This window comes from Malaclemys terrapin, chromosome 6 (genome assembly GCF_027887155.1).
Source record: "Malaclemys terrapin pileata isolate rMalTer1 chromosome 6, rMalTer1.hap1, whole genome shotgun sequence".
In the NCBI taxonomy this organism is placed as follows: domain Eukaryota; kingdom Metazoa; phylum Chordata; order Testudines; family Emydidae; genus Malaclemys; species Malaclemys terrapin.
In genome coordinates this window covers 19,971,481-19,998,744 of record NC_071510.1, presented here as the reverse complement: position 1 = coordinate 19,998,744, position 27,264 = coordinate 19,971,481, and the positions used below count along the sequence as shown (strand labels likewise).

General features: G+C 45.2%; 1 protein-coding gene across 1 annotated transcript in view; it reads right to left on the bottom strand.

Moving 5' to 3' along the window:
* Positions 1-27,264, bottom strand: part of MOB3B (MOB kinase activator 3B) — a 148,598-nt gene that overhangs the window by 12,732 nt on the left and 108,602 nt on the right. The window contains exon 3 of the mRNA XM_054032959.1: positions 16,148-16,350. Within this exon, the coding sequence (XP_053888934.1) occupies positions 16,148-16,350 (203 nt within the window). The remainder of the gene's footprint in view (positions 1-16,147; positions 16,351-27,264) is intronic.

Below are 27,264 nucleotides of genomic sequence, written 5' to 3'. Positions count from 1 at the left end.
GTATTGGAATGGACATGAATAACATCTTGAAGAACAGTTACGAGAAGGTGAGTAACCATTTTTCTTCTTCGAGTGCTTGTTCATGTCCATTCCAATCAGGTGACTCATAAGCCCAAGTTCAGGAGGTGGGGTTGGAGTCATCCACTGATTGGAGCATCGCTCTGGCTTGCTGGATGATTGCATAGTGCATGGCGAAAGCATGGATGGAGGACCATGTCACCGCCCTGCAGTTTTCCTGGGTGGGAACCTGAGTCAGGACCACTGTTGAGGAAGCCTGTGCCCTGGCGGAGAGCGCAGTGATCAAAGCAACAGACACCTCTGTCAGGTTGTAGCACTCCTGGATGCAGCATGTGATCCACAACAAAATCCATTGAGAAGAGACAGGAAGACCTTTCATTCTGTCCGCCACAAATAATTGGACCAAGTTTCGGAAGTGTTTCACTCTCTCGATGTAGAAGGTTAGCGCTCTGCAGACATCCAGAGAGCGCAGCCTCTGCTCCCTGCCACTGGAGTGTTGGCGAACAGGTCTATCTGGGGAAAACCCCACTGATGGAAGACTGAGTTCATGACATCCAGGTGACGGGACCACTTGTGGCCGTGGAACGACCTGCTGAGATGGTCCGCCAACTCGTTCTGTATCCCAGGGAGGTACGATGCTTGCAGGTGTATCGCGTGCTCTACACAGAAGTCCCACAGCATGAGGGCTTCCTAACACACGTGGTGTTGTCTGTCAGGACTGATGGACATCTCTCTGCTAGGTGGGCTCGGAAAGTTTGGCATGCCAAGCGCACCGCTCTCAGTTCTTTGACGTTTATGTGTAGAGCGAGATCCACCTGAGACCTTGTGTTCTGAGGTCTCCCAAATGTGCCCCCCAGTCCAAATCTGATGCATCTGTCACTAGTGAGAGGGATGGCTGGGGGCTGGTGAAAGGGACTACTGCAAATACTACCTGCGGGTCGAGCCCCCACAGGAGGGAGTCGAGTACCGGGCGAGGCAGGGTTACAATCCTGTCCAAACTGTCCCGGGCTGGCCGATACACTGACGCCAGCCACATTGACACCAGCCATGACTGAAGATGTCAAAGTTTGAGTCTGGCATGCTGTACCACATAGGTATAAGCTGCCATGTGTCCTAGAAGTTTCAGGCAGTTCCGTGCTGAGGTGATGGGGAACTGTCGGAGACCTCAAATAATGTTGCCCAGGGCTCGAAATCTCGCTTCGGGAAGGAATGCCCCGGTCTGTGTCGAGTCCAGTACCGCCCCTACAAATTTTATCCTCTGAACCGGGGACAGCGTTGATTTCCCCTTGTTCAGTAGCAGGCCCAGTTCACCGAAAGAAGCTCTTATGAAGGCGACCTGCATCTCTACTTCAGTCCTGGATTGGCCCTTGATCAGCCAGTCGTCGAGGTACGGGAACACCTGTAGCTGCTGCTTGCACAGCAACGCGGCCATGACTGCCATGCACTTGGTGAATACTCGAGGTGCTGCTGACAGGCCGAACACGAGGACTGTGAACTGGCAGTGGGCGTTGTTCACCACAAACCTGAGGTATTTTCTGTGGAACTGAGTTATTGTTATGTGAAAATACGCATCCTTCAAGTCGAGGGTGGCATACCAATCTCCTGGATCCAATGAAGGTATGATGGAGGCCAAAGAGACCACACGGAAATTGAGCTTCTTCATGAACTTGTTGAGTTCTTGCAGGTCAAGGATGGGCCTTAGTCCACCTCTGGCTTTCGGTATTAGGAAATACCAAGAATAAAAACCATTGCCCTTCTGCTAAGGAACCTCTTCCACTGTCCCTAGCAAAAGGAGTGAGTGCACCTCCTGAATAAGGAGTTGCTCATGAGAGGGGTCCCTGAAAAGGGACGGGGAAGGGGGAGTGGAAGGGCACAGAATTGGATGGAATATCCCCTCTCTACAGTGTGGCGCACCCAGTGGTCCGAAGTGATACGGGACCGAGCACGGTAGAAAGGGGATAGTCGGGATGAAAAGGTAAGGCAGGATAGATCCAGTTTTTGTTCTGCTGTGCCATCCTCGACCGCACCTTCAAAAGGTCTGTTTCGGGCTGGAAGGTGGCTTGGATTGGACAGGGGAGTTTGAGAGGGAGTTTGACAGAGGGAAGCTTATGATGGTTAGGAAGACCCGCAACACCCGTGCCAGCACTGCTTCTGTCTCCTTCACCTGCACCTGTAGCCAGACAGAGCGCCTGAGCATGGATGCTTCTACCCAGATCCTGGTGTGGTTTTGCAGAGACTGTAATTTGCAATTTCCACTTACTTATATCCAGGCTGGGGGGACCATCCAATGTAAAAGGTGCCTGCTGGTGGAATCTCTCAGGCAGCAGGTGGGAGAGCTACAGGAGGAGGTGGCTAGGTTGAGGAGCATCCGAATCAACGAGCAATTCCTGGACAGTGTCCATGTGGAGACAGCTGAGGTAGCTGTCCCAGTACACAGGACTGCTCATACACCACTGGTGGAGGAGGAGATGGCTCAGGGTGGACACTGGCAGCTGGTTACTTCTGGCAGCAGGCAGTGCTCCACCCCTGCTCCGAACCCTGCCACCATGGTAATAGGTAACCGTTATGCTCTTCTTGATACAGGAAAGAAGGAATCACCCCCTACAGTAAAGGAGGAGAAGCCTCATACCCCTAAGGCTGGGAGGTCTGCTGCCACCACTGCGAATAGGAAACGTAGGGTAGTGGTGGTCGGACACTCTCTGCTGAGGGGGATGGAGGCGCCCATCTGTCGCCCTGACATTTCATCTCGGGAGGTATGCTGCCTGTCGGGGGCCCGATCTGAAATGTTACGGAGGCATTGTTGAGGATTATCCAGCCCTCTGACTACTACCCCATGCTACTCATCCATGTGGGCACAAATGATACTGCGAGGTGTGACACTGAGCAGATCAAGAATGACTACAGGGCTCTGGGAGTACGGGTGAAGTAGTTTGGAGCGCAGGTGGTATTCTCTTCAATTCTTCCTGTCAAAGGTAGGGGCCCAGGCAGAGACAGATGCATCATGGAGGTGAATGCCTGGCTGCGAAGATGGTGTCGCCAGGAGGGCTTTGGCTTCCTCGACCACGGGATGCTATTCGAGGAAGGACTGCTAGGCAGAGATAGTGTTCACCTTTCGAGGAGGGGAAAGACCCTATTTGGACACAAACTGGCTAACCTAGTGAGGAGGGCTTTAAACTAGGTTCGACGGGGACAGGTGAGCAAAGCCCACAGATAAGTGGGGAACATAGAGACCAGGGAGATGGGTCGGAAACAAGAGGGAGTGTGGCCTATAATGGCAGAGAGAAAGGAGGGTCAGGGCAAAACTGGGAGGCAAGATCGAACCAGTATCTTAGATGCCTATATACAAATGCAAGAAGTATGGGTAATAAGCAGGAAGAACTGGAAGTGCTAATAAATAAATACAACTATGACATTGTTGGCATCACTGAAACTTGGTGGGATAATACACATGATTGGAATGTTGGTGTGGATGGGTACAGCTTGCTCAGGAAGGATAGACAGGGGAAAAAGGGAGTTGGTGTTGCCTTATATATTAAAAATGTACACACTTGGACTGAGGTGGAGATGGACATAGGAGACGGAAGTGTTGAGAGTCTCTGGGTTAGGCTAAAAGCGGTAAAAAACAAGGGTGATGTCATGCTAGGAGTCTACTACAGGCCACCTAACCAGGTGGAAGAGGTGGATGAGGCTTTTTTTAAACAACTAACAAAATCATCCAAAGCCCAAGATTTGGTGGTGATGGGGGACTTCAACTATCCAGATATATGTTGGGAAAATAACACAGCGGGGCACAGACCATCCAATAAGTTCTTGGACTGCATTGCAGACAACTTTTTATTTCAGAAGGTTGAAAAAGCTACTAGGGGGGGAAGCTGTTCTAGACTTGATTTTAGCAAATAGGGAGGAACTCATTGAGAATTTGAAAGTAGAAGGCAGCTTGGGTGAAAGATCGGCGGGGCATCATGGCGGGCTTTCTCCTTGAAGGTGCGCAGGGAGCGACCGGTGCTGGCAACTTGTCCTGTTTAGGAGGGGAGAACAGTGCCGTGAGATGGAGCAGTTCTTGGGCTGCCTCAAACGCCTCCGGAGTCGAAGGAGGTACAGCTCCCGACTCAGCCTCGGTGAACAAGGAGGGTCCTGACTCAACTGCCCTTCCACACAGGGCAGGAGTCGACGTGACCATCAGCAGTGGTGGAGTGGAAGTAGTATGGCCCAACTTGGGTCTCATAACGGTCCCTCGACCCAGGATTGGACTGGGGCAGAGTGCAGCTTCCATTAATAGGACCTTCAGGCACTGATCCTTTAATGTCCTGATGGCACAACGATCCTTCTGATAGCGCTCTCCTAAACACGAAGTGTGAGGATTGCTTCTGGGCATACACTTGCTGCAGGCTTTGAAACCCGGAGACCCCGGCATGCCCCACTGTCGAGAGAGCGTAGGAGGGGAAACCAAGGGAACTTAATCTAACACTAAGGGCTACTAACTATTTAATTAATACTTCAGAGCTAATGAAAACTATTTATATAGACTGCTAAATGCGCTTGTCGAGACAAGAGTACAGCGAAGTTCCAGCTAACCATCACCGGCGGTAAGAAGGAACTGAGGGGGTGGCGGATCGGCAGGGCTCTATATTAAGCACCATAAAGGCGTGACTCAAGATGGCACCCAGACCGATTCGACGGATGCTGCTATGGGAAAATCTTCCAGCTACTGTGCACGTGCCCGCGCACACACCTGATTGGACTGGACGTGAACAAGCACTCGAAGAAGTAGTTACATTCCTTCTAGAGAGCCCCATGCAAGGAGTCCATTCAATGACCTGGAAGGTGTGTATGGAGAGGGAGTTTATAGCTGTGCACCAGACTGCATCTGGAGGCCAGTGCTGGGTGCAGAATATAACAGACCTTTCAAAAAGGGTGTAGCAAAGGCCACCGGTGATGACTTATAAAAGACATTATTCCATGAACAGTCACCCATCCTGTCATAACATTGCCAACCACAGCCACTCAGGAAGGGTCTCCCCAGCCAAGGCTCCAACTTTTGGAGTCTTCACGTGGCCCTAAAGACAACAGCCCTGTGAAGAGAAATTCTTGTTGTGAGAGACAACGTGAGGACACTGACAGCAGAGGGAATTACCGTGGTGCGAGGCAAACATACACTTCTCCTGGCCTGCAGTAGTGGTTTCTGTCCCATGGTGCTGGGCCCAGCTCCCTGCTCCGGCTGTTGAGTCCTGGTGCACTGGGTCACAGCACCACCCAGGTCTGGCCCAGCTGCCCCTCTGTCATGACCTGAGTGGTGCCGTGTCCCCATACATCAGGTTGCAACATCCAGAGTGGGGAGCTGGGCCCAGTCCTGCAGGACAGAAACTGATGCTGCGGGGTGAGCGCAGGCAGGGTGAGCCTGCTCTCCAACCCCATTCCCCCGAGGGCCTCCCCTCAGAACTGGGCTGGGATTATGGTTGTGCTGCTGGGAAGGAGGGTGCACATATGTAATGCAGGGGTCTCAAAAGGGGTCACCTTAGTAAAAAGATTAGGAACGACTGCTCTAGACAGCACCAGAAATACACAGATCCAGACAAAACAATAAAACACCTACACACACTTCCCTGCCTCTGTTTCCTCACCCCTTTTGAGCATTCTTTGGGGTTAGGCCAGAGTCCTGTAGGGGGTCCTGGATCCTCCCCTTTCTTCTCCTGCATAGCCTTGCCTTTTGCTTCTAGTTCCTTCTCCTTCCCACTAATTTGGCTTGGCTAGTGAGAAAGTCCTCCTTTTATAAAGTTGCAGGCCTCTTTGTCAGGTGACCTCAATCAACCTCATCAGGTGATTCATTGCTCAGTTACAACCCTACCTGGGTGGACTGGTTTTCCTGATCTGGCCACCTTCTTTGACTAAGGGGGCTTCCATTTCAATAGAAGACTGCCAAGGTTTAATGACCCTCCACTGTTAGCCCTGTATTGCCAAGCCTTGTAATTTTATCCCTAAATAAGTAAAAAGACGCCAGAGATGGCAGGCTAATCTTACAATCAAAATGGAGTTTGTAGTTTGATAAAGAGATCAATACAGAGAATTCATAATCTCAAACTGGAAGTCATAAATTGTACACAGATTCCCCAAATTCCCACATCAATATTAGGCTAGATGAAACAACAGGTGGTTAAAAAAAAGTTTCAGACGGAGATGCTATTTTTAATATGACTGTGCCCTTTTAAAGCTCTTCAGCATTTTATGTATTTGGAGGAATAAAATCCCTGCAGATTTGTATAAATATTTGTCTAAAGTTTCCCACTGATTCCTACTGCCTCTAGTTTATCTTTATTAGACTGGGAAATTGTAACTCTTGCTTTTATCATGTCTTAATGGATTGCCTTTGAAGCAGATATATTTATTTTTTAACAATTTGTGAAACGTGAATTCATTTTAAAGGAGGACAAGTTCCACAGCAGTCTGCAATTCAAATGTTAATGGAGCAAGCTTTAAGGCAGGACCTATTTAGTACGCTCCCCACAAGAAACAAACATACATTTATGCACCCACAAGAAAGAGACAAACTGCGTCACAGCTTAATACAAGTCAGGTTGGCAGTTCGTCCAAAACATTATCAAAATCACAAACTGTACCACCCAAAACCTGGCCTGGTTTAATTAGACAAAGGAGATCATCAATAGGAACATTCTTGATGTTTCCTGTCCTTTCCATTACATATTTGGACACCGAGCAATCTAATCATCTAATGCACTAACAATAATCAATAAAATATGCATGCAGAAGATGACAATTTTGAAAACTCTGGCACCATTCTGTGACTCGGGCCTTGCCTTTTCTGTTCATCACAGCTGAGAGTAAAATTTTTCAGCCACACAAGTCCTAGAATGCTAATTTTTGTTTATTTTTTACATGGGATGGAGAAAATTTGTAACTGTCAAATTCTCTGGTCACTTTGACAACATGTAAAATAAAATATTGGTCAATATGAGTAGTGCTCACAAAAGATGAACTCTAATTGAAAAAGATTTTTAAGAAGGAAATTCTTCTAAAAAGAAGAACAGCTGGGTTAACAGCAAGGAGTCTGGTACTGGAACACACGTGAATGAAAAAGTAAAATTTACACATACAAACATCTAGTCATTTATATTCTCTTGGATATTGTTTCACACTAGCAATATTCTATTCTTCCACTTTTGTATTAGTATTAGGACTTATATCCACTATATGCAACAGGCACTAAGAGGAACACTTTTAAGAGGTCAGTATTGTAAGCTTGCATAGTAACATTATAGCATATGTGCCTGACTTAACAAATTACAAGTGTATGTCTAATTTATATGCCCAACTGTAGTCAAATAACCATTATTAGCCAGTTGCACACACAATTAAAATATTTGCATGCCAAAGTACTATGATGGTGAATGCAAATTAGATGTGTAATTGTATATTCAAATATATAGCAAATTTGTTCTAAAAAGAAGTGATAAGTCTTTAGTGGACCAATCTGAAATGATCAGCTGTAAATGGTGCATTCCATCCAGTAGAGATATCCAATTTTGTGGGAGGGTAGACAAAAATATATTAGAGAAGGGCCTAGGAATCAAGATTTCAGTTTTTCAAAAATAACTAGTTGGGTGTTGGTTTGGCATACCCCTAACTAGGGCACTTCCAATTCTGTATCCTTTTGATCTGAATGACCAAAGTTTGATGCATTAGGGAAGGAGGTAGAGAAAAGTTTCCAGTTTCTTGAACAGATTTTAGAGTTAGAAGTTGTTGATTGTAAATTATTGATCATCATTCATCACCATCATCATGTTCCCATTACGCCTGTGGCAGCTAGGGCAGCGATGAAGTTCCTCCACTCCTGTCTGTTTCTGGCAAGTCTTTCAATGGTTCCCCAGCTGTGCCCCGGTTTTTCAGCTCCGCTTCCACAGCTCTTTGCCATGCTGTTTTCAGGTGGCCTAGTTTTCGCTTGCCTTCAGGTGTCCACCTTATTGCTACTCTGGTGATGGAATCAATTTCCATCTGAAGCACATGGCCAATCCATCTCCAATGCCTCCTAGCAATGATGGTGCTCATATCCTCTTGGCTGACTGTGCCAACAGATCTTGGTTTGAGATTCTTCTGGGCCAAAAGGTATGGAGGATATTTCTGAGGCAGGTTATGGAATGAAGACAGTTTGTACATATCATTTATCATCATTAAGCACCAACCATATACTTGGACTCATACAAGCCCAAAATACAGACTGTCTCTCCCCCAAACAGCTTACAGGCTAAACAAAGCAGAGAGTGTACAGGACACAGTGGAAAGTCCAGAAGAGGGAATGAAGAGGATATTTTAAAAACAATATGTTAATGTTATGGTTGACTCACTTCTTGTGGGCAGAGCAGGAGGAATGAGTCTTCAGGGAGGATTTAAGTGAGGACACGGAGATACCATGGTGATGGTTTTATAAAATCAAAATATCCGGAGAGAGGGGATAGGATAGATATAAAAGATTTGGATAATGAGAGCATGGTGGCTTGAGTGAAAGGATGTGGTTTTCTCACCCTGCAGGCCAGATTCCCCTACTGCTGCACTGGCAGTGCAATAATATTTCTGGGTTGTTTTTTTTTAATCTCTCAGTCTATTGCTCTAGAGATGACCATCCCTGGTCTATATGCAGTACCTTTACTTCACAGTGGGATGCAGTACAGTAGAGAGAGACAATGGACCGGGAAGGTGTAAATTCTTGTTTCAGCAGAAACTTCAATAAGAATGACCAAAGATGATCAAAAAATCTAATGAATTATAAATGGATTTATATTTATATTTGAAAATTCCCCAGGATGTTTAATCATTGATTTTAATCATCATACCTTTAAGTTCAATGTAACTGGACAAATGTAACGAACTTGGCTCTTTTTTTAAAACAAAAACAAAACATCCCCAAAAGCTTGCTGGTGCAAATTTCAGATGGGGCTATTAACAGTACAACTGAGGAGATATAGTTTTAGGATTTCTGAAGAGGAGCAGTCTGTCAGTAAGCAGCATGATTAATAAACATTTTATGTTACATAGATAAACACACAGCAAAATGGCCAATTGTTTTGTGAAAGGACGAACTGTTTGCTGTAAACTGGATAGTAACAGTAGCTGCTTGTGGCTCAGGCACAGCGACGACAGTGTTGTGTGATATAAAAGCAAAGTGGTACTTGGTATGCACTGCTGCGGTCTGGGGATCACGCTAGTCATGCCATGGGTAAGCCAACAATGGGAGAAGAGTAATCTTAGTGTTTAATGTGCGCTGTTTGCCCAGAATACCTCTAATTAATACACCCTAATAAACATGGGCTGGCATCAAAAGTGCAGTTGAACAGACAAAGACACATGGAGAAATACTGACTCAGTATCGTGAATCCTGATCATGACTTCATTGGGCTGCCGGTTCCCTCAATACACTGTTTAACTGGCATAGGCAAAATCTGCAAATACAAACATAAAACGCTATGCGAACACAGATGTCCATGTCTACAGTGTTTGGGAAAAGAACTACACTTTATGTGGGGTTGGGTTTTTTAGTGTAAGGAAGATGTTGGCCTGACAGCCCTGGAGACTGAAATACTCTGTCCACAGAACAAGTTATGGCATGAACAGAGGCAACTCCTGCTTCCTGGCTAGGAGCTGCAACCGTGCTGGAGGACTTGGAGAGAACACCTCTTCAGTTTCCCTGCCTGTTCAAATCTCTGGCTGCTCCTCCGAAAAGTCTACCAATTAACGCTAATTAACATGCATCGGACAAAGCCCATTTTATAAAGGAAGACACAATAGTGCCTGATGTTATATTCGCGTTATTTGAGAAATGATCATGTACTTCAAAAACAATGAGGCTAGACTTCACTTTAAGTTATACCTGTGTAAATCTAAAGTAATGATATTGACTACAAAAGAAATACTCTGCATTCACATCAGTGGAAATATGAATAAAATCTGGCCTTGTCATCACACACAAGGGACAGAGATAAGGCTAAGTTACACAGTCTGAACCGTGGAACTTCCTGACTTAAAAGTGCGCAACTATACGTGCTGGGGGTGCTGCTGCACCCCCAGGCTTGAAGTGGTTTCCATTATATAGATGGTTTACACTTTGGTTCAGTGGCCCTCAGCACCCCCACTATAAAAATTGTTCCAGCGCCCCTGTGTGCAACTGTGAAACGTTAATGCTGCCCAGTGTAGTGTAAGTTTTTTGATGTAATATATAGCATTGCTTACTGTAAATCAACAGGACATACAGCTATTCTGATTAGGTTAATGTAATAAAAAGCCATCACCTTACTCTTTGGTTTGTCTACTCAAATTCTTAGACTTGTATTGGAGTAGAGTTTTCTATAGAAAAATGTAAAACCATTCTCTTTCAGCAATTTTAGATGCTTATTTTTAATTGCATCAAATGTTAAGTGAAAACTTATTGGAGCCCCTGCCCTGTTTTGAAATCAATGGCAGTTTTAATACTGAATATAATGGAGCGGATAAGGACATTTTATATTTGATCACTGGGGGACAAATTTAGTCCTAGCATGAGATGGTACCAACTCCACTGGATTCATTCCAGTAATACAACTCCACTGATTCTACTGGAGTAGCAATCGCTTACACTAAGGCTGAATGTGTCGCTGTATCTTTAAATGAGAAACTGTTTTTAATACATACGGTAAGCAGACATTTAGAAAATATCTTGCTTTAATTTGCTTCATCTATGTCCCATTTTATTACTTTTTGTTCTCATAAAACAAAATACTTGTAAGAAATGACATCTGGGAGCAAGCACAGATTTCCTGAGGGAGGAGGAGAAGTAGAAGCCACATCAGGAGGAAAAGTGAAGCAGAGAGCCAAATTCTGCTATCACTTACACCAATGCAAATCAGGAGTAACTCCACTGATGCCAGTGAATTTACATCAGTGTAAGAGATCTGAATCAGACCCATAGTTTGTAAGGCACTTTAGGATCTTTCATGGGCTAGTCTACCCTAAAAAGGCGTTGTTGCTATAACTATATTGGCATAGCTACACTGGTAGAGCCCCCTATCTTGCAGCTTATGCTGACATAAGGAGATCTTTTGCCTGCCTAGTTAAAACAATTCCCTGAACAACATAAGATCAAGGATGCTTTTGCCAATCAGGGCCGGCTCCAGGGTTTTGGCTGCCCCAAACAGCCAAAAAAAAAAAAAAAAGCCGCGATCGCGTTCTGCAGCGGCACTTCGGCGGGAGGTCCTTTGCTCTGAGCGGGAGTGAGGGATCGTCCGCCGAATTGCCACCGAATAGCTGGACCTGCCGCCCCTCTCCGGAGTGGCCGCCCCAAGCACCTGCTTGCCAAACTGGTGCCTGGAGCCGGCCCTGTTGCCAATACAGCTGTGTCTGCCTACAGGGTTTTGCTGGCATAGCTATGTTGGACAAAGGGTGTGGATTTTTTTCACACCTGAGTGACACAGTCATGCCACCAAACATTGTAGCATAGTCCTGGCCTGTATGAAAAGCATTATGTAAAACATTGCTATACTTATTAAAACAGAAGAATATGCACACTGAAATATACTGCTATCTATGGCCAATAGGTTGCCCAGCACCGGTATAGGTATGTTTACATTTCAATACAATTTTATCTAGATTTGAATATAAGCTCATGTGTGTGCTGGGATTTCCCAGCTCCTAGCACATGATGGGAGAATCAGAGCTAGCAGGGGCGAAAGAATCACTTTGTTCATCCCCTGGCATTTTGCAGGACTGCCCCATCCATCACTCCCATGAACCTCTAGTGCAGGGATCGGCAACCTTTGGCACGTGGCCCGCCGGGATGAGCCCCTGCCAGGCCAGGCCAGTTTGTTTACCTGCCGCTTCCGCAGGTTCGGCCAATCACGGCTCCCACCGGCTGCAGTTTGCCGCTCCAGGCCAATGGGGGCTGCGGGAAGCCGCAGCCAGCACATCCCTCGGTCCGTGCCGCTTCCCGCAGCCCCCATTGGCCTGGAGCAGCGAACCGCGGAGAGTGGGAGCCGCGATTGGCCGAACCTGCAGATGCAGCAGGTAAACAAACCGGCCCGGCCCGCCAGGGGGCTTACTCTGGCGGGCCGCGGGCCAAAGGTTGCCGATCCCTGCTCTAGTGTAACTTGTAATGCAGGAACTCACGGGAGCCCTGGATCTGCACACAGCTCTATGACATTGTGCCAATGGAAAACTTGAGTAGTTTTGCTCAGGTAACCTGAACCTTTAGATTAAAACCCTGGTTTCAAAGTACACTTTGGGTACCCAATCCCAGCGTATGTTCTCACCCTCTCTGGGACCTTGCACAGGATTCTACAGCAAGGAGACTGGGTATATTTTTTGATTCATCTCTCCTCCTAATGATATCTAATGTAACTGCATGTTAATCAGTAATGTTCAGTAACCAGAAAGTGTGCTTTTACAAACTCTTCTGCCTTTGTGATCCTTGTTCCTTCAGATGAACTCCACCATATTCTGAAGCTAAATTTAGCCTCAAACTCCCACCATTTAAAACAAATTCCTTTAAAAATGCTAATAAATCTAAAGAGCAGGAGACAGCCCTGCCTGTAAGTTGCAGACCAGCTCAATGCATTGAGTTAAAAAAAAAAAAAAGAACACTGCAGTGCATCAAGGACTGTGCTCACGGCTTTTCAGGAACAGATTTTATTGCACTCCCAAGTCACTGTTATCCAACAAAATGCAACGTACTGGGAACAGACCCTCAAAGCTCACAGCATCTACATCTGACAGCTAGAAAGTGACTGAACTGACACTCTTACTACAGCTCACCATTTTAAGGTGTTTTTACCATGTGCAACTCCCACTGTGCTCCAAGGGAAAAAATCTTGAGGTACAGGGCTGGCATTAGATATAATTCTTGTAGGCAGCCATCTAGAGCACTAATTTTTTTTTCAGTAGACCCTGCTCCAGCCACACTAATCCCCAGACAGGAGAGTTTTCAGGAGCACAAGTGAGAAGCTCTCCCACCAACATAGCGCTGTCCACACTGGAGCTTATATTCGTGTACCTTATGTCGCTCGGGGGGTGATTTATTCACACCCAAGTGACATAAGTTATGCCGATATAAGCAGTAATATAGACGTAGTCTGTGTTTATACATTTCAATTTGATACTGGTGGAAGCACCTAAACTGGCTAGAAAGCAAATCCAAAAAGGCCTTGCTAAAAGGCCAACAGTTTTCTGTACTTTTTTTGGATGTCAACAGCGCTAATTTGAACTGAAGGCTCAAGTGCAGTGTGCCAGTTTCAGGGTCTCCTCTGTGGGGGAAGAGGGGATAATCGTCATGAAACAGCCTCTATGGCATTTTGCACTTCTACAGTACCTTCCATTCAAGGATCACAAAACATTTTGCAAGCATTCATGAATTTAGCCTCATAACCCCCCTGTAAAGTTGGTATTATTATATCGGTTTTATAGATGAGGAAGTGATGATAGAGATGTTAATTGGCTTCCCCAATGTCACACAGGAAATCTGTGGCAACAGAGTGCAATTCATTTAACAAGATTGGGCTTGAACCACAAGACCATGAATGACTCAAATTAACGTCTGTAAGTCACTCTAAAGATGTAACGCACTATACAGTTACCTATTATTTATTACGAATGGCACTTGGTTCGCTGCAGGAAAAGAGAACAAGCATCAGGAGTGAGGCATTATACATGAGGCAGGGCTGGTCAGTATATTGCAATCTCTCTGGAGTCCCATTAGAATTTTTACCAAGAATCAAATTTAAATTTCAAAATATTTACAGTAATGTCTCAGGGCGTCCTGCTTATCAGCTGTTCTGAAGGGCACGTTTTCAAAGACATTCTCTAGGATTCAATCATCTGTCCTTGTATTTCTCCTTAGAACTGCCTGCAGTGCTAGCAAGTGAGTCAGCTCTCCCTTTTGCCACATGGGACAAAGAACTTTTAGAACTCTGTCAAAATAACCAGGTGTCGGAGGTGGAGGGGAATGACCCACTAATCAGCAGGGCTTAAAAATACAGCCCCCATCTTTTGGTTGACTCAAGAACTAATCAGGTAACTGCCTAAAGGAAATCATCTATGTACAATCCCAATTTGCTCTTTGATTTTACAATTGCTATACTGGGATTTAAAAGTCAGATAAGCCCCATTTTAAAAAGCCATCATCCTGCCTCCAGGCTAGTCTTTGTCAGCTTTATTATTATTAATCCAGTACCAGCATTTGGAGTTGTTTCTCTTTTTCAAAAATACTTTGATTCATCAGCCGGCTTTTGGTTTATAGAGCGCATGACAATCGGTTTATTTAATCAGAGCTTGGCCCATTTTCTAATTTAGTGGGATAATTTTGGCTCATTTCCTGCAACGGTGAACTTGCTGGGGCACAGCTCATCCTTAGCAGTTGCATTAACGTTTGAGATGATTTGTCATGTCTGTGTTCACTTTGGCAATCAGTTCCCTCCTCTCTGCCCAGAAGAAGAGGAAGATACAGACATATGTTTTTATGCATTTCCATGCTGTGGTCTAGGCTGATGGTTGCCAAGAAGATTCTGGAAGCAAGGCAGCGAGAGCAGGTGGGGCTCCATCAGCCTGCTGACATGGTACTTCCTGATGCAGGTCAGGGACATAACCTCTTTGAAGCTGTTGAATTCCATCAGAATTCTAAATAGAATTTCCATTCCCAGGAGCAGATTGCTGGAATGCACGAGGATTTGCACACAATGGACATATCATCAGCTGGATTCCATTCCTCGCTCTGCAATTGACTCACTCTGGACTTGGGCAAGCTCCTTCGTCACTCTGGCCAAATTCAGGAATAAGGGGGTTACCAACTGAAACCGTCTTTACTCTCTCTGTATTCTGGGGCCAGCACAGACCTCAGGGCTGCTCTAACTTGTGGAGCAGTGTTCTCCAAACACGCTCTGGTCTACCTCTCATATCTCCTGCCTCTGACATGTCCCCAGGCTGGGCACAGAGATGGGGGATGAGGTAGAGCTGCTTTAGCATCTCTATGCCAGTGGGAAAGCCCTCTTTTCTGTAGCCGTATCCTCAAGGGCCTCTTTTAATCTTTTAAGGCCCTTTCTGCTGCCGGTGTGGTGTAAAGGGGCCACAGTGCAACAGAGAATCATCCCCTCTATGCTTAAGTTTTCCCATCTGTAACATTGGCATAACAGGTACCTACAACAAAGGGATGTTGTGGATTAATTAATATCCTAAAAGGAAATTTCTTAACTGGCCATTCCTTTCTGGGGACCATTGGGAAACTCTCGTCTCCTTTGTGTCACTCCACATTTCCTGCTCCAGTCAAGATAAACACATAACCCTTCCTCCACACACAAACAGAGGCATCTGCTTTACACACAAAGGCATCTACTTTTTGCACATGTGCATGCAGACACACAGAGAGAAAGACACAGAGGCAAGCGTCTGCTTTCTACACACACAGGGACGCATTTCTGATCAGCCATGCTCGTAATGTGCATTTAACCATTAAAAAAGCAGAACAGTGCCAACGCTTCCTTAATAACTTGTAGGATACAGAATTGCGACTTTGGACTTGTGGAGAACCCTGAGCCCCATCCATTCTAAAGGTGCCCCCGGGCCCAGTGCTAACGTTTGCACAGAGATCCCCTTTCCAAATTGAACCTTCCCTCTCCTCTCGAAGATGTTTTTAAACCTTCAGGAAATAGTGAAAGTATGTCCCATTTCTGGAATCTCATCTTTGGAGACAATAAGTTAAACATTGATCTATCTAGAGCCAAGTCTCCTAAGTCAAGGGAAGTGTCTGGTTTTGTCTGAATCTCTGACTGAAAGTGAATAAATCCAAGTGCAGCACACCCACTACTTTCACAAACACCTACATAATTATTACAAAGGAAATCCTACTTCACTGTTATACAGGTCACCTCCGCCCTCCCCTCCCTCATCCTGCACTCTATTCTTACTACTTCCCCAATTGTAAATGCTGCAGTAGAGGGAATTGGCCTATTTCAGAGGCATGAGTTCATTTATTTAAATGGTCTGTCTTGAAACACAGACATTTCATTCCTAGTGGAGATCAACTGTGACAGGTTTGGAAAAGGCTCAATTAAGGGAAAGAAAAAGGAGAATTCTCCACCACGTTAGGCTGTAGATTACCACTTACCAAAGGCTCTAGCTCCTTGCGGTCTATGACGTTGAGCTCTGTTACAAAGTAATAAAAGTGCTTGTAACAGGTATTGACGTGGGCCTCAGCTCCCATGATGATGATGCGGTCGAAGTGATGAATGTAGACGTGGACGAATACCCGGAACAGCCTGCACAGGATCTTCTTGCAGATCTGAAGGAAGTTCTTTGGAAAGGGAACACCTGTGAACAAAGAAGGAAGGATAATTGCTTTAGATTAGATCACTGCTTTCTGAAAGGGAGTTCTGAAGATTCAGACATAGGCTCCAATCCAGCAAAGCACTTATGCCTAGAGCCCTGTGCACATACAAAATTTGTATCTGCATCCAATCCGCACATATGGTCTGTGGATATAAAGCGGATATCCGCAGATTTGCAGGACTCTAGATATAAAATTTGGATCCTCATCCATCCACGAGTCGCAAACATGGTCCATGGATATCTGCATCTGCAGATCCAAAGTGGATATCTGCAGATTTGCAGGGCTCTATTTATGCCTGTGCTTATCTTTTTACCTACGGTACTGTGATCACTCACTGTAGTGGGGTGGCCACCCCGCTCCTGCCCAGAGGGGTTAAAACAGACCTGGAGAGGGCTACAGCTGGGAAAAGAAAGGCTGATTGGGGAAGCAGCCACAGGTGAGACCACGCCCCAATCAGGCCATGGCTAGCCCTATAAGAGGGCTGAGAGCCAGAGGCTGAGAAGACACTCTCTCTAGCCTTTTGAGAGAGAAGGACCTGGCTGCCTGGGAAGCTGAGAAGGGTATCTAGGGTGGAGCAGTGCTGGGGAAGGGCAGAGGGAACTGGGGAGCTCCAGCCTAGCAAAGCTCCAGGCTGCAAGCCGAGTTAAGGGCCCACAAGAGTACTAGGGCAGCCCAGATATAGGCAGAGGCAGCTGGTTCAACCTCCCTTGCAGATGACGAGTGGTTTACAGACTGCCGTCGGCCCCTGGGACCGGGGGCTAAATGGAGACGGGCGGTAGCCACTGAGGCAAGGTGGAGAAAGGGGGTTGGGGATTCCCCTGGGAGGGGAGACTCAGACAGAGGGAGTACTGCAGTGGTCAGAACCCCTGGGTAAAGGGTACCAGGGTCCGGGAGGGACGTGGGGGCCAGCGGCAGTTGAGACATCAGACAGCAGAGGGTGCTCCGGAACTGGAAAAGAGCTAATTCCCTGGACAACCAGCAGGAGGCGCCGTGCCAGTGAGTCGTTGTCCCGCCACACTCACCTTTAAAAGTGATCATGAGCTTAAGTGCTTTGCTGGATCAAGATCATAGGCACTGGTACTGGTCCCACAGACAACGAGGGCCTTGCCATTTACTTTAAGGGGGGCAGAGCCAGACGCTTAATGTCCAGGAGTATGAACCTGATTCCCAAGTGTACCATCTTGCTTAGGGCTTGGCTACACTTCCGAGTTACAGCGCATTAAAGGAGCCCCGGGCGCACTAGCTCACTCCCCGTCCACCCTGGCAAGGCACGTAGAGCGCTCTGACTCCGCGGCTACAGCGTTGCTGGTACTCCACCTTGGTGAGTGGAAGAACGTTTGCTGCGCTCCCGCTGGAGCACTGCAGCACCAGTGTGAACGAGGTGTTGCATTATTGCGCTCTGATCGGCCTCCGGAAACGTCCCATAATCCCCGTAAGTCAAGTGGCCACTCTTGTCATTGTTTTGAATATGCCCTTTGAAAGCTCCGTTTGACAGCTGGCTGCTTATCTGCTCTGGGACAAAGCAACCATTAGTGTGAAATGCTGTGTGAGAGAGAGAGAGGCGGGGGGTGGGGGTCTGCTGCTGTCTGAACTTACAAGACAGCATGCTAACATGCTCTCAGCTCCCCAAAAACCCACTCTCTCTCCCCCCACATACACACAACACACACCCTGTCACACTCCACCCCCATTTGAAAAGCATGTTGCAGCCACTTGCATGCTGGGATAGCTACCACAATGCACTGCTCTCTGTGGCTGTTGCAAGAGCTGCTAATGTGGCCACGCCAGTGCGCTGTCAGTGTGGACAGACTACAGCGCTTTCCCTACTGCCCTCTACGAAGGCTGGTTTAACTCAAAGCGCTCTACATCTGCAAGTGTAGCCATGCCCTTACACAAATCATTTTCAGCTCCAGGACTATGAGATTAAGCCCATGATGCACATGATGAGCTTGGTTCCAGGGGATGGATCTCATTGACTGTGTTGCCATCTTTATACAAAGTCTAAGGTGGAAGAGATTGCTCCAGTCACTTTTTAATCTTCATCCCTATTCTATGCACCTTTTACAATTGTTATTTTAATAGAATGTCTCTTATACATTGGGGGCAGCTGTCCCAGTGTCCCATGCACTGTAATGAACAGGCGCACACTCCAAAGCAAGCATTGCTGCACCGAAGAGCACTTCAAAATTCTCTTAAACGAAACCTGATCTTGCAAAGTGCTCTCTACATTCAATTGTCATTGGACTTCTGTAAAAGTTGAAGGCCTTCAGCTCTTCACAGGATCAGGTCCTTAATGAGCAGATATAGAGATAAAACAATTTACTAGCACCCCATCTAAAATTCTGACCTAGAGCCAGCTTTGCAAAGTGTTTTAGTGTGAACTTTATCACATAGTCACTTTGCATGGCATTGGGCGCCCTCCTGATTTTTGCTTGGATTCTGGGGTTTGATCAGATCCAACAGCAAAAGTTATATTCACCATGTTTTGCAGAGATATCACCCACTGGCCAGGTTCATTTCAAACTTGGCCTGAGTTCATCTGAAACTTGATACAGGTTCCCTCTAAAGGGTCACAAATGCTTGGCCCAAGTTTCAAGTTCAGAATGAAAGTCAACACCAGGTGAACACTCACCTGGGCTTGTGTCATGAAGGTTTTGCACAGCTGTCATTAGATACTCCGCAGCTCCCCTCACAGTCTTTTGTTCCAACTGCGATAGAGCTTTCCTTACTATTCCTTTATACCCCTTCTGAAGTGTTTTACAGTTACACTTGAACTTATACAATACAGCAATTGATATGAAGGCAGCAGCTGTATATGTTACAAATTATTTCAAAAGGGAGAAAACACTAATCTTTTTCCTTTGCATAATTTATTACCAAATGATTCATCTGGTTAGTGAGAAACCAACCAGGCATTTATATAAGGAGATTTACTCCTTTTTAAATGTTTGGCGATACAAAATATGTCTTCTCTATAAGTAACTCAAACACCAGGCTGACAAAACCAAATAGGGAAAAGTCCATGTTCAGGATCTTTCCCCTACACTTCAAAACACCAGTGTCAAGACAGCACTCTCAGTAACGTTGCCACCTACTTACATTTAATATTAGTTGAAAGCATCTGTTCGTCTCCTTTAAAATATTACTCAATCCTTGCATCATCCTTGTGAGAGTGCTACAAGAAAGTATATTATCCCAACTTTACAGCTGAGTAAATTGAGGCAGATAGAGGCGAAGGACTGCCAAATAAATAAGTACGGAAGAGAACAAAGATAAGATCAAATCCAGAAAGCAGAAACCACTCCTACAAGAGCATATTCCAAGCTCGTGGAGGGAGAAGGGACATGGCCACATAAATCCACTGAACAGATGGGAAAAATATAGACATCCTGCAGGAAACCTATGAAGGCACATTGCCAGCCAATCCACTTTTTGAAAAGAGAAAGGGGTGGATTAATTCCCTTCTGATGGAGCTCATAATGCCAGGCCCTGGTCTGTAGCAACTCATCAAGTCATACTGAGACTCCAGAACAACTGGAGCCATTTTCAAATGCTTGAATCCCAATGCACAGGCTGCTCCATGTTAGTTAATGCTGCTGTAGTCAGCATTCATTTACAGGGGAAATTGCACCTTATTTCTACTACCTTGGAAAACAGCATAAAGTGGCTGCTCCCCAAGTCCTTCTCCGCTTCTGCCAGACACACAGCCTAGTGTTTGCAGCATTTCTCATTCATGTAAATGGAGAGGAGTTGGTGGCAGCTGTTACAAGAGAGCTTTATCTTGGTGGAGGTGTAAATAGTTAATAGATACAGTGCCATTAGACGGTGCTCAAGAATATGCAGTATAGCTCCAAGGTTTTGCAGAACTCAAAAAACCTGGTGAATGCAGCTATTTACATGAAGCTCTTAACAGCAGCTATGTAGTCTACGTTATGGTTGCATAGCTGCGTTTTTCCTCCACAGCCACCTTCTCTGGCCCTTCGCTGTGTAAATTAATGCCCAGCTGTTACCCTGCATGTCACATGAACAAGAGGAGCAGACGAGTTTAAGTATCTTGTCCAAGGCCACAGAATGAGGCTAATATCCAGTACTCTCAGGAATAGAACCTAGAAAGGATCTTGTCTCCTAATCCACTGCTGTGACCACTAGAACATTTTCCCTTCCTACCGTATGCATTGATGACTTACACTCAGAAATGGTTAATCCAAATCATTTGTCAAAATGTCATGTTTATCCCCGGGCTGTGGATAAACCTCAATTAACAAGATCTAGCTGCATTAATTCAATGGCAAACAAGACCACCAGTGAAGTCCTCCATATTTTGTCTCATGCTTCCATCTGCCCAGCACCAAATTTGGCAAGACAGGAATGGTTCACATTGATGTTCATGAAAAAAAAAAAACTCATCACCACAAGTGAGAGAGCCAGGGCCGGCTCCAGGCACCAGCGGAGGAAGCGCGTGCCTAGGGAGGCGCATGCTAAGGGGCGGCATTCCGTCCATTCTTGGGGCGGCACAGTCTCTGAGCGGCTTTTTTTTTTGCTTCAGCAGTTCGGGTATCTTTTTTTTTTTTTTTTTGCCTGGGGCGGCAAAAATGGTAGAGTAGGCCCGGGAGAGATCTAGGGATTGGGAATGAGAGATCAAGCCGGATTCTGCAAGGTGGTGGAGGTGGAGAGCTCCCTTACCTCCCATTATAATTTCCCACGCACCTAACTAAAATGTATCCATGATGCTCAATCCTTAGCTCTGCTGAGTTGACAGCTGTCACAGCTGAGGAGGGGTTTCCACATCATCTTTCCACTCCCCATCATCTTAGACCAGTTGAAAGCCAAAACACCCGCTGATTAGGGATGTAAATAACATTTAAAAAAGGCCAGCAGCCTGTGGCAGTTGCCAAGGATCACAATCCTTTACTCCACTTCTGGCACGCACGCACACACACGCCCTGGGGGCCAAAGGTAGGGGGCTACAATAGGTCTAGGCAATCATAACGGCTATCCATCTGTAAAAAGTGCTGGACTCCCAGAGCACAGAGCATGCAGTTCTGGAGCTGTGAATTCGGACCCCACAAAGCTGAGATTTCGAGGAGGTGGCACTGTATCGTTTTGCCTCAGCAATAACTGAATCCAAATGGGTAGAATTATCCCAGGGCCTTTAAAAACAGCCATGATTATTTCAAATGATCCCAATTACTTACCTTCTCAGGCCAAGTGAATACAATATATCAGGAAATGACGGGGACACCAATTAGCCCCTTGCTAATAAGGTGGATCAAATTTTAGCCTTTGGAGTGTTGCCTAACTCCATGAATGACTGCCCCACTGCTGTGCTCCAAAAATTAAAAAAAACCCACAAGAATCTCCAAAAGAAAATGTTTTAAAATATATTTATGAAATGTTAAGGTCTGAACAGGAAATCACCTAGGACTGATTTGTGTTACTATAGGTTTGCTCAGATGGATAAAGCGTGAATTCTCCACGGCTCCGTGTTCTGCTGTTTCGACATGCTCCATAATAGAGAGTAATTAGTTCCCTTTCCCCTGGGATTGAGTGACATGTCATTGCTAGCATACTGTCAAAATGAAGGAAGAAACTCGTAGGCCGTTATTAATTAGCTACCATTAGTTTAATAAATCAAACCAACAAAGGCAAAGGGCCTGATTCTCTACTGCCTTGCACCCTGTGTGCCGATTTACAGATGTGCAAACTGGGTGTATAAACCTACTGCTGGTGTGAGTGGAGAATTCCTGTTGGTGGCCTTTTACATGCACTTTGCACTCGTTTTGTAGAGGTGTAAATGACAATCAGGGGGTAGGGCAGTAGAGACTCAGGCCACAAGGCTGCACATGTTCAGTGTTACCATAACGACCTACAGGAGACCAATTTTGGGGGGGAGGGACAGCTCAGTGGTTTGAGCATTGGCCTGCTAAACCCAGGGTTGAGAGTTCAATCCTTGAGGGGGCCACTTAGGGATCTGGGGCAAAATCAGTTCTTGGTCCCGCTAGTGAAGGCAGGGGGCTGGACTTGATAACCTTTCAAGGTCCTTTCCAGTTCTAGGAGATAGAATTTATTTAATTTAAATTTTCACAGCCCCGAGACACCTACAGCTCCTCTGGACTTCAGTTGTGGATGCTCAGTACCTCTGGAAATCAGGCTGCCTGCAAAATCCATTGCACTTACTGTAGATGTAAAATGGACTGAGGCATCTAATTTCCATCACAGATTAATACATTGGTATTATTCATCCTTTTCGAGAGTGTTAGGGAATTCACAACACTGTATATTAGAAAGTGAAATCATTTGAATTCCACTTGCCAAGCCACAGGTTTGTTTTTTGGTTTGCAGTAGTATGATCAGATCACTGGCTTAAGCTTGCTTTTATCTAGCGCAGGGGTTCTCAAACTGGGGGTCGGGACCCCTTAGGGGGTCGCGAGGTTATTACATGGGGGGGTCGCGAGTTGTCAGCCTCCACCCCAAACCCCACTTTGCCTCCAGCATTTATAATGGTGTTAAATATATAAAAAAATGTTTTTAATTTATAAGGGGGGGGGGTCACATTCAGAGGCTTGCTATTTGAAAGGGGTCACCAGTACAAAAGTCTGAGAACCACTGATCTAGCGGCTTTATGGCTATACTCTCTCCCTCTAAATCCTTAGCATGTTAACATGTAATGCTAGCATGTTAAATATATCTCTTGCTACTTTATGGGCTATTAATTGTGCTCTGAGTCCTGAGGTCCTTACTCCTTGGGATTTAGCCTGACTGAGGGCTGATCAATTGAGTAGGACCTCAGGATTTGGCACATACCAGTGTAAATACGCAGTGGCTGCGGCTTTACACTGAACAAATGTCAACAGCCTTCCTGCTCTGTTTTATCCAAATCAGCAAAAAAAATGAACACTCCCTGGTTTCAGCGTCTGCCTAAATTTGAAGATAGGCTCAGTTACACTGGGGTAAACCCAGAGTAACTTTTTAATGTTGATGTTAATGTAGTCAGTGGAGTTACTCCAGATTTAAATTGGGATGTGTGAGATCAGAATTTGGCTGAATGTTTTGATCCCATTGCAGCACCCACTGTTTAGATGTAAACCAGCTGTGGAACGCTATTAGTTCTCAGGAGTCACTTGTATTGATTTCACTTAGTTCTCTGACTTGGTAGATCCCCATTTTTCACTAACTTGGCTTACCAACAACACTATTTACCTCCCTCTCCTCCACAATCCTCTATCTGACACACAGCCCAAATTCAATCCTTCCTTTTCTGGCACTTTGTAGTAAAAAAATAAAATAAAATAAAATTTATTTAAACAGTTGGACACTATTTTTTAATATAATAAATTCCAAAAGAGGAGATTACTGTCTTAATGTAAGACAAAGGATATTGGAGGCAGAGGAAGCGCAAAGGCACTGGCTTAAATTGTTGAGCTATGGATATTAAAAAGCAGAACAACAAAAAGATGACAATGGAACTTCTGAGCTAGCTGCTACTTGCTGGAAAAAAAAAAAGTGGGGGGGACTTTTGGATGAACTAACTGGCCTCAATTCAACTCCAAACTGAGCCAAGGCTCAGTGCTGTGTGAGAAGAGGAGCGCCAGAAAGATTCTCTCTGTTAACCTGGAGTTCAGAGACCCAGGGCTTCTGATTATGTCCCAAAAATATGCCAAGTTATGCAAACGGCTCTCAAGCATTCCAGCCATGCAGGTCAAGCTCCTTTGGTTCTATCCTTGCATGGATACACGCATAACCCATAAACAATTCTCTGGGGATACAAAGGTCAACTATATCAGAGGCTCTCGGATACCAAGTGATGGGTGCAGCATAAAAACAAGGTAGTTTTATTTTATATCCCCTCTCACTTGTCCATACTCCCCCGTTTTTCTGTTGCTGTTTGCTTGCACTGAGAAAGGCCTAATCTGAAAAGCTCCCACTAACTTCAGAGAAGAAGAAGAAGTGGGCTGTAGTCCACGAAAACTTATGCTCTAATAAATTTGTTAGTCTCTAAGGTGCCACAAGTACTCCTGTTCTTTTAACTTCAGAGAGCTTTGTAAGAACTTCAGAGCCTGATTTATTGAAGTACAGAGTAAGAGCGCTACTTCTTTCTTTTTAACTTGAAAAGTTATTTTCTTCTTTGCAAAAACAGCCTCATCTCTCCTTATCTCTACAGGTTTTATCTGAAACAGGACACGACTTCACACTTTGCACAAAGTTACTTTGATCTTGTAGCCAGGCTGGGTGAGTGCACCCACACCTGACCCCCAGATTATTTAATACACTGGTAAAGGGAGTGACACACCCCCTTCTAGTAGCTGGTCTTCAGGCTTTTTCAAATTGTGACCTAATGTTACAACAACAAAAATTTCAGTACACTGTGAAGTAGAGAAGTAGAAAAAAAATGGACGGGAATGTAAAGGAAATTTCAAATCCATGCAGTCCCCTTATGTAAGCAAAAGTCAGGCTAGCTGTAACCCTAATAACGCAAAATTTGTAAAAGCAAAAATTGTGTAAGGCAAGTGGAAAAAAAACTGTGTAAAAAGTTGTTGTGACCTTGTGTTAAATAAGTATGGAATGCAGACTATAGTCTAAATAAAGGTAACAAAAATAAAATATCAAAATAACCTATGTATAAACAAAATGCAGCTGTTGCCCATTATTGTATGTAACAAAGGTATAAATGTTTGCTGTAATTGTGTACCTAAGGAGAGACCTGTTTTGCTCTCTCCCTCCACACAATTGCTAAAAAAAAAAAAAGTATCTAACTTGCTGCACTGAATCCGAAAGTAAAAACTGTTTTTCTCCAACAACACTTTGCCCATCTAATCATAAAGACTAGAGGATAACAGCCTAGTACTGCTACCAGCTAATGAGATAAGTTGTACCTCAGATTATATATGACAATGGAAAAGTGTGTGACACATCCCTTGCTAGTGGGTGGTCAACTAGAGGATAGCAGCCTATTACTCCCACCAACAAATGATCTGTTAGTTCACATGGTAGAGGTATGTGCTGTTGTGAGGAAGAGCCTGGGTTCAAACACTGCTGGTGTCCCCCAAGGGGGGTTGTAATACAATTGCTCTTCACAAGACCAAATGGAGCCAGAGTGAGAGAGGGTGAATAGACGCCCTGAGTTGAATGGGAAGGGGTTCCGTTTTAAAAACTCAGAGACTAGACCTTCTGACGCTTCTCCCTGTCTCAACATATGCAGAACTCCCAAAGGGCCTGCAGAATGTCAACTCCAAAGGTCTGCACAGTCCTATGTCTACATGGAGAAAAGAGCCACCCTCGATACCGTCTGAAATTTTTGTTTTTGAGGAAGCCGGTGGTACATTTCAGACTTGTTACATAGATGTGTAAGGTTCTTTAATGATGTACACCTGCCACATGACATGGAATGAAAATAAATCCCCATTCCAGTGAAGTCTTCTGGGATCCTAATGGTATGTTCGCAATGATCAAAAATGTCTGTTTCTGGGATTGTTGTTTTGTTTTCATTCTAGTTCTATCTGGGAGAGTCTGGTGAGTACCTTGGTGACTGTGCATAGAAATAACACTGGATATGTGAAAATCCTTCCACAAGTCGTAGAAATCATTCATTCATTCTCAATACTTCACTTAAAAATACATATGGGAAAAGAAAATAGACGCCCCTTGGCAAAGAGACTGAGAACATGCCATTTCAAAACTAAAGCTCAGCTTTGTAATAAGGAGCAAGGAATAATATTCTCCTTCCCCTCCTTCCCTCGCCTCCTACTCCCAGCCCCAAACAAGAGTCTTGTGAAAGATGCCCTAAGCTATTGCTCCTGGAAATTCTTCTGCAAAGAATCAATCCTTCCAAGCAGATGTTTCATGTTATCAGTGTGTTACTCAAGGAAGTGTCTGCCCCAAGTGCCAAGGAAAACAACCCCAGTGTTGCGGGACTTTGTTCCTCCCCAAAATAAGCTGACAGCTGCAAGTGGTTAGAGATAAACCAGGCTACTATGTACTTGCATCTTCTCCACGTTGCCCTCCTGCCTGTTATCACTGCAGCTGGGCCAGAACAAAGAAAAACAGACTAATCTATAATTATTATTTATTATTATTTTTACAGGAATGCCATTAGCAGGCAGATGAAAATGCTACTGCTCTCAAATTACATCTGATGTGCCTTCAATGAATGAAATGACTAGTTGGGCTACCGTGTACTCCCGTAGCCTAATGATGCTCAGATACCACACTGATGGGCTACACAAACATAAGTACATTAGACAGATGGATTTTGTTCTTCTGTCTCAGATAGAAGAACAAAAAGGTCAGAACTCTGTTAAATGAAACCTGTCTATATCCAACCAACAAGCATCTTCCCTATATAACTACCTTGTTTGGTCTTACAGTAGATTTGAAGACAACTTTGCCGCCACAAGTCAGGAAGAGGATGATGTACTTTTCTTTCGCTTGTTCAACTACCTTAACAACAATCTAGCCAGAGGAGGTATCTTCTGGGTAAGACCTAAAACCACAAATCCCACGGAGGTCAGTGGAATCAGGCTGTGTGCGCGCTCTGAAGATTCCCTGGCTGTTTTCCTAAGCAAATTTAACCTGGTGTCCTTGGCCAAGATTTCACCTTCTCCCAGTTGTGCTGTGTGTTAGTTGGTTGCTGCCCTCTCAAATGAGAGCTGGCCACATTTCAATGATGCTGTATGTATATAGGGAGGGATCTTCAAAAGCTTGCAGCAAGGGGGGGGGGGGAGGGCAGGGTCCTAGCTGAGCCTGTAGCCACTGTGGAAGCAGAAAAACTGAAGGGAACTTGAGAAGGAAGGGCATTTCCAGGCTACCAGTGACTGACAGGTCTGGTTCTGCCCCCAAGCTGTAAACAGGTTTAAGTATCCATTGTAATGGATCTGTGGGCCTTAGCACGGTGAAGG